At 44.4% G+C, this 7,716-nt stretch overlaps 2 protein-coding genes across 2 annotated transcripts in view; one reads left to right on the top strand and one right to left on the bottom strand.

The window, feature by feature from the left end:
* Positions 1-373: 373 nt before the first annotated feature.
* On the bottom strand, positions 374-2,421 carry YOD1 (YOD1 deubiquitinase). Its single transcript, XM_007953138.1, has 2 exons — positions 2,079-2,421; positions 374-1,077 (listed from the first exon to the last, which is right to left on the bottom strand). The coding sequence occupies exons 1-2, from the start codon at positions 2,419-2,421 to the stop codon at positions 374-376; spliced, it is 1,047 nt and encodes a 348-aa protein (XP_007951329.1).
* Positions 2,422-5,904: 3,483 nt separating this feature from the next.
* Positions 5,905-7,716, top strand: part of PFKFB2 (6-phosphofructo-2-kinase/fructose-2,6-biphosphatase 2) — a 22,646-nt gene continuing 20,834 nt past the window's right edge. Inside the window, exon 1 of the mRNA XM_007953127.2 lies at positions 5,905-5,992. Coding sequence (XP_007951318.2) covers positions 5,905-5,992 — 88 coding nt within the window. The remainder of the gene's footprint in view (positions 5,993-7,716) is intronic.

Here is a 7,716-nt window from a genome sequence, read left to right as displayed (position 1 = left end):
TCCAGGGCCCTTGTGTGAGGGCTTCTGTATCACCCAACACATGCAATGTTGTTTTCTTCTACAAGTTAACGTTGCTGGGTGCTAGTTTATAATACTAAAACTCATTCTTCGGGTTAGTGTCAGCAGGTGGCAAGCACCACCTATTCTGTCACCCCAGCAGAAAGAGGGTATCATCACCACTGTAGACACACATCTGTAAACTTGCACACTAATTTTAATCTTAACAAGGAATTTCAGTGTCTTAGTGGTTTTAAGTTAAAAAGGTGGTTCAAGCATTGTCCTTTTGTTCTTTAGGGTTACGAATAGCTTATTGGAATACCCAGAGCCTTCTGGATCTGTGAGGTAGTAGGCTTCAACCCCCATCATGCATAGATCACACTTCTCCAAAGTTGGTATGGCCTGTTTCCTTGGCATGGTCTCTTGCTTCTGCTTGTCCAGTTAATCCCTTCTGACAAATCATGCATCTCAGAGTGAAGCGGTTTACATCAGTAAACTGTCTCTTTCTTCTAGCTTCGTCTGCTAATTCCAGTGCTTGTACAAGAACAATATCATCATTAGAAGAGAAAATGGTCAGAGGAGGGGTGTCTGGGTCAGGGAAGTTACGCTGAAGTGGATCATAGTGGACGCCGTCGTAAATAAGTAGGACCCTTTTGTTATATCCTGCATCTTCCCCAAAACGATCAATTCTTACTGTCTGTGTATCCACTACACAGATTTCACACTGATAATACTTGGACAAAATGGATATCTCAATAGCTCCTCCCCAAGTATCATCCCTTTTGATCCAGTCACAGTATTCTTGGTTGGTTTTTCCAAGTATTGCCGCGCTATAGAACTCTGGATCACCTGCTACGATTTGTGCTATGAAGTGTCTCATCTCAGGGGCACAAGCTGGATTCAAGACTCCCCCTTCAACAACATAGTACACACTGGTAAACAGGCAAGAATTGTCTGCTGGAACTGAAAATCTGGTAAGCACAGGCAAAGTTTCCCTGTAGTAACTAGGAGCACCATGTTTTGCAAATGTAGGTGAAGTTTTGTGCCTGGTTTGGTCTTCTTCAACGATCAGCATGTCGCCTGTTAAAAATAAAAGAAATCCAGAACTGCAGAAAAAATACAGATGAGATTGGGTGTTCGCTAGGCAAGTCTGTAAATTACAAACAGAAGGAGTTAAAGCATAAACAGGGGTTACTAAGAAGAATACAGCTTTACAAATTACCAGTTAATGCTTTTTGTTCACTGAAACTTTGTAAATGTGAAAATAAAGCAAACAATAAAACGCTTCATGTTGCTTCCCAACTAAGGGAAGGGGTCTGAGTTATAAATCTTTATACCTATTTAAAAAGATACATTCCGAAACCAAAATGTTTCTAGATTTGCTCTCTACATTTTAAAAGCACAAACCGCCCAGAAAGTGTTCACCACAGACTAGGCCACTAGGGGGTTCTCCTCTACCCGAAACTTAAAAACATCTACTCAGATGTTTACAGGGTCCTTGATGTAATAACTGAAAGCTTTTATTACCAAAGTTGCTGTTCAAGTTTAAATACTCATTTGAACTTGAAAAGTACTTTAGTGACTATTTAAAAGTTAACTCGAAAATGAGCATACCTAACCATGAAACTAACTATTTATGAAGGTGATTGCAAAAACGAACCAGGAAAGCAAAATATCCAGCACCCTTCAGACCTGCTGAGATAAAGGAAAAGAACCACTGTGTGAGACCCTATTTCTTTCTTTCTTTTAAAACATTTTTGTAAGTGTAGAGGGAAAACAAAACGAATGAGACATTTTTCAAGGCAGAACAGAAAGAAGAATGGGGAAGGGAGACTCCAAGGTTTGGGCTTTTCACAAGGGTTGGGCCCACTTTGCCTTTTTCAACCATTTATAAAGACAAGGAGTGGCTAGACACTTGCCCTGGCCTCCGCTGGAGTTCTCAGTTCCTAATTCACCCTCATTCTTGCCCTCAATGCCCCAAGTTGACCCACGGCCACCTGCTATGGCTGGTTCTTTCTTCACTCTCATATCCCTCTCCGCCTTCCCAGGTCATTTCCTGGCCCTAGCCCAGACCCCCTTACCTGACTGGATGGGCAAGTCCTCCAGAATAGTATCTCCGTTGCTGAGATCCAGGCACTCTGGAGGGTATCCGACGAGTATTCGCTGACCGCCGGGGGCGATCCCGGTGATGGCGGCAATTTGGCCCTGGAGTTCCCGCACCCGGGTCCGGCTGGACAACCCCTGCAAAACATGGGTGCCATCCTTGGCCTTGCAGCGGAGCCGCCACATCGTGTTGGTCCGGCCGCCCACAGGCCCGACACCTGCGGGGCCAGCTTTGGTCCCGGCAGCAAGTTGGGAGACGCCGCCGGGACAACCAGCCGCCGGGTGGACTCCAAAATGGCCACCCTTCGCCGGGCCAAACATCGCGAGATGTTGTTCCTGGTTACTAGTCTCGCGACACTTAGACACGGCTTCTGCCTTAGCGCTTTAACAGGATTGAATTTTCTTAAAGTGACAACTAATTTTTTTCCCCACTCTTAAGAGCCAAAGGGTGTCCCTATTTCTAAAGTACGATTGGTCTTGCTACCTGTAGTGTGAGATTCCCTCACCGTGGGCATCATATATGTTCAAGGGAAGAGGGCGGAGGAAGTAGCTCCGGCATCAATTGGAATGTAAGCTTGCACTTAGTGAGGTGGGAAGTGATTAAATTGGGGCTTCCAAACCACATTGAAAGGAAAAGAGTCATAGTTCAGAACGCAAAGGAATGTCAAGAATGATTAGTGAGTCAAAAGACCTGTCAAAAACAATCAGATACTCGTGACTAGACGCGTGGCTGTATCAAACATTGGCTCATTGAGGTTGAGGGCTGGACAAGTGGCCTCCGTGGGACTTGGGAAACGGTTGATTTGCCACATCAGAAAGTACAGTATGAGATCAGCATCTGGGCGTAGGACAACTGCTACATTCAGGTGGCAGAAGTATAAGGAGGAACAATTAAGAGTGATGGGGACTAATTTGTATCATCTAGCCTTCAGTTGGGAGCTCTGGTAGCATAGTGGCTAAAGCACTTGACTGCTAACCAGAAGGCTGGCGGTTCAAACCCACCAGCCACTCCTCGGAAGGAAGGTTGGGCAATCCTACTTCCGTAGTGATACTGCCTCGGAAACCCAAGGAGGGGTCGCTATGAGTGACTCAATGGCACACAACAACAACAACAGCCTTCAGTTTAGGCCCTTGGCATACCAATATATAGAAGACTCCATTCCTGCCTTCAGTGTAACTAGTAAGTACTCTTTGAAAGTAACTGTTAGGTTTGGGGTGGCAGGGACACATAGACATTGAATTTCAAAGCAACCTGATATTACTAGATTATGAGACGGTTTTTTCAACTAGGACCTAGGACTGTGCCTAGCAAATAAAAAGTACTCAATAAATACTTAGGAGCTTTGGTGGCTTAGTGTCTGAGGCACTTGACTGCTAACCAGAAGGCTGGTGGATAAAGACAGAGTTGTATAAGCACACTGGGAGTTGTAAAAAGCTTCAAAGAGGATATACTATTTGAATTGTTTTGAAGGATGACTTAATTTCCAGGTGAAGGAAGAATAAAAATATCCCCGGATTATCTCTCTTTTCCAAGAAACCAACACTCGAGGTGTTCTTTTCCCCCAGTTCACAGCAGTAAGTCTCACCCTGCCTAGAGTGGGTTTAGCAATAAAATTAAGGATCACACAGATTTGAGGCAACTATGAATAGTGTCATTTACTTGGAATTTGCAAACTCACCCCCTCTGTAAAAGCCTTCACTGTTGAATAAATATATGAAACGTTTGCATCTTGCACACTTTTCATGATCCAATTTTCTGTTGAAGCACTTTTCTTCCTTGGTTCTTCAGGCTGACAATAGCAGGTGATATAGTGTGCGTGTGAAAAGGTGGTTAGAAGACATTGGAGTATGTGGATGGATCCAGGGAAGCTCCTCATTCAACAATGGTAGTAATTGATTTTCTTAGGTGACTTTGAGCAATGGACATTAGCTTACCCTACTAAAAGCACGTTCTAACCTTTCGTTCCAAAGGAGCTCTGGTGGCGTAGCGTGTGAGGCAATTGGCTGATAACCAGAAAGTCCAAGGTTGAAATCCACCAGCCGCTAAGGCTTCGGTAAAGATTTACAGCGTTAGAAACCCAAACTCGACTGGATGGCCGTGTGGTTGAGGCATACGTACTGCTGGGATTCAGGGATGGAAAGCGTTAATCTTTGCAACATTGTCCCGTCACCGAAAGGTCACAACCTCTCAAGACAACCACTCAATACTCCACTCTCGCGAGACTTTTTAAAAAGTAAAGCTGTTAACTCCGCCCCTAGCCACATTAGTTACCAGGCAACACTGAAACTAACCACTACAGTGGTAGGAAACCTGAGAACTTGTGATTTTTCCGCTTCACAGTTCCATCCTCCTTCTGGAGCTATCGTCAGGGGTTCAGCTTTGAGCCCCGCCCCCTGGGGCCTGCTGGTTCATGGTTGGTCCATGATTTTCTCCAGGTAAGGATCTATGCGAAGGTGGGCGGAGCCAGACAGGAGCACATGATGTATCTGGGATTCGTTTGCCGGGTCTCTGGCCAGTCTATATGCTCGGGTCTGCGGCGTTTCTTAGGGAAGCACCAGGGCCGCTGCCGGAAGGGATCTTTGGAAGGATCTTAAGGGTGAGCCGCGACTGCACAGCACCTGAAAGGGAATGGACGGGCGGGATGAGGTGAGGGGCGATGGTGCCGCGGCCCTTCGGGAAGTGTCGGCCCCGGCGCATTACCGGGATTGCGGACGTTCAGGGACTAGGAGCCGCAGCTACTGTTTTGGTCGAGGATTTGTGTGGTGAGTGGAGGGACAGTGTAAGGTTTTTGAAGCAGTAAGCCCTTCTTCGCTCAGGAGACCCTTTGTTGTCTGGTTTTGGGGAGGGAGCTTGGAACCCTCATGAACGAGGTCGGTTGTCTCTCCTCGATTCAAGGATTTAAAACTTTCCCTTAATGCAGGTGACCTTGGGGAAGTCATTTACCACCTCTTTGCGCCCCAGAGGTCTTTCAGTCGAATGCGATAGATGTGGACAGAGTGCAGAAGGCAAGGCTTGTGAGTGAATACACCAGAGGAGAGATGGTGATGTGCTAGAGCTGTCTTAGCGTCCATTTACAGGTTTTCCTGCAGGGAACAGGCTTACGCCTTTTATTTCCCCGCTTCTCTATTTTTTTTTTTTTTTTTTAAATTAAGGCTAAGCCCTACCAATGGGCTGGAATTACTTTCTTGTTAATGAACTTGATATATTCCTCCCGAGCTCCTACGATTCTCCCAGACTATCAAACTCTGAAATCTGAAGTCATGAAAAAAAAAAAAAAATGAAGCCACTTAATGGCTGTTAACCTCAGTTTTTCAATCTGTAAAATGGGCAGATGTCATAATGGTAGCAAAATCTTCCTTATAGCATTACTGGAAGGATTGAAGGAGATGATTTATGTGAAAGCAAACTGCTAAATCAGCATATAAATGCAAAGGTCTTGAGCAACTCTGTATAGCTGAGAAAGCACAGAACAGGGAGGTTGATGACTTAGCCAAAAACACAAGGCTATTAAGTGGGAGAAAGAAGACTGACTGGACTCTCAACAAGGTTCTTTCACTTATGCAGTAAAATTGCAAAAGCAGAAATCTCAGAGAAGGAAAACTCAACTAAAATGAGAGATAGAAGAGTGGTAAGGCTGAAAACTTGCAAAGCCCAGAAAAACAAGGCTGTCCTGCTGAATTCTGACTCTCACAGATTTCACTGTATGACACTGTTCCTCTTCTTTGAGTATTTTGAGATCTGTCTCCTTCCTTCCCTTCCTTATATTCCTTTTGTCCCTTACAGACATCTCCTGAAGAGCTGCCATGTCTGTGGATTTTGCATCTTCCTCAGAACAGAACAACAGCCATGAAACCAAACCCCCAAATCTCCGAACATCTGAGAAGAAATGTTGTGAGTTCTGGGGAAGAGGACTGTACTCTCCCAGGGTTTTATTTTGGGAATACTGTATAGTTGTAATCCTAGATGCTGCTGCTTGGAAAGAATGAGACAGAATTCTTTCATATAGGAATTAAAACTGTCTCCAGTGGGAAATTTCTTGTTTGAAACAGATAGACTCAGTGAATTGTCTGTCTTGGGGCCTGTACTGCTGGTGTAGCTCAGCAGTTTCTCACTGCATTCTTTAACTGAATTTCCATCTCCAGGGGACGTCTGTACACTTATTTGCTGTAGGAAGTTGGGGTAAGCATTATTGTATACACATGAGTAACACAGAATGGCAGGGTATAGGAATTACTTGAGGCTGGTACTATAATCAGGCAGGTTCCTGGGGGTGCAAATGGCTTGCTATTCGTTACTAACCTAAAGGTTGGCATTTCTAACTTATCTACCAGTGCTGTGGAAGAAAGGCCTAGTGATTGCTTCTGTAAAGATTTCAGCCAAGCAACCCTATAGAGCAGTTCTACTCTATAGCACATATGGTCACCGTGAGTCAGAATTGATGCATGGCAGTGGGTATTGTTTTTGCTTTTGGTACTGTTATCAGTTTCCCTTTATCTATTGAACTAAATTTTGGGAGGGTGCTACCCACTACAGCATTAATTAGAGTTAATTAGAGTTAGAAGCCAGTGCTTCATGGCCTGCCCTCATTCCCATAGGCCCCAAGGCAATCAGCTCTGACATTTGACTTCTTTAGGTATCTTGGGTACCTTTCTTTCTCATGAGTTTAGCCTTTGCTCTTTGCAAACTATTATTCTTGCAGGTTCTTTCTTCTGGGGACAGGTTTCAGGTACACATTTTCATACTGATCTTTTAGATAGAAACAGCATGAAGGTTTCCAGGGAGATGAAGCAACATGCCCTGCGCCTGCATCCCAAGCATCGTTATAGACTGCATAGCCTACTCCAAAAGCCTCTGGGCACCTTGTTTCCAGATGTTATTTCTGGGAACCTCAAGGAATGCTAACTCTTGCTCCTGCTTCCAGAATGCACCTTTCCCTCTTTAGAACCCCGTCTGTCACTTCTTCTCACTTCAGTGGTTATATATATCAGCAGGTGGAAATAGCCAACCAGCATGAGACTGGGAAGTGTCTCATGTTCGAAAGCCTTCCCCAGAAACTCGACCTTGATGTCATACCCTTGTCAGTCTCATGATTAATGATGATAATCTCGTTGCACCCATGTGGCCTGTTGGAGTTTGGACTGCAACAGAGGCAGCTGGTTTGGATGTGATATTGGGGTTTGCTACACCTCTGTGATTAGTGTCTCTTTTCCCTGCCAGGGCAGGAAGCCAGGGACCAAGGGCAAAATACCCTATGGAAGATAGCTGATATAGGATGATATTTGTGTGCTCCTTTTGGAATCAGACTGCCTGTGTTTGAATTGTGGCTTTCCTGCTTAATCATTGCATGCCCTTTATCAAGTTCTTTATCCTGTATGCCTCAGCCTGCTCCTTTATAAAACAAGAATACTAATAGTATCTATCCCCAAAGGATGTGTATATAAAATGAATGGAGTAAATCACTTAGAAGAGGTGGGACACATAGCTAATATATGTTATTTTTTATAGGTGTCTCTAGCTGCATATAGTATTAATTCCTGAAACATTAAATATTAAATTGAATTTGCTGTGATAAACCAAAAACCAAACTCACTGCCATCGAGGAGATTCCAACTCAT

The sequence above is a fragment of the Orycteropus afer genome, unplaced genomic scaffold (genome assembly GCF_000298275.1).
Source record: "Orycteropus afer afer isolate SDZICR_OR568_19922 unplaced genomic scaffold, OryAfe1.0 scaffold00013, whole genome shotgun sequence".
Taxonomy (NCBI): Eukaryota; Metazoa; Chordata; class Mammalia; order Tubulidentata; family Orycteropodidae; genus Orycteropus; species Orycteropus afer.
The sequence above is the reverse complement of the archived record's forward strand: the minus strand, read 5'-3'. Positions and strand labels throughout refer to the sequence as shown.

Coding starts and splice junctions, on each gene's coding strand:
- YOD1 (XM_007953138.1), bottom strand. CDS start 2,421: ATGTTTGGCCCGGCGAAGGGTGGCCATTTTGGAGTCCACCCGGCGGCT. Junction 1,078..2,078: donor GGACTTGCCCATCCAGTCAG/GTAAGGGGGTCT, acceptor TATTTTTAACAG/GCGACATGCTGATCGTTGAA.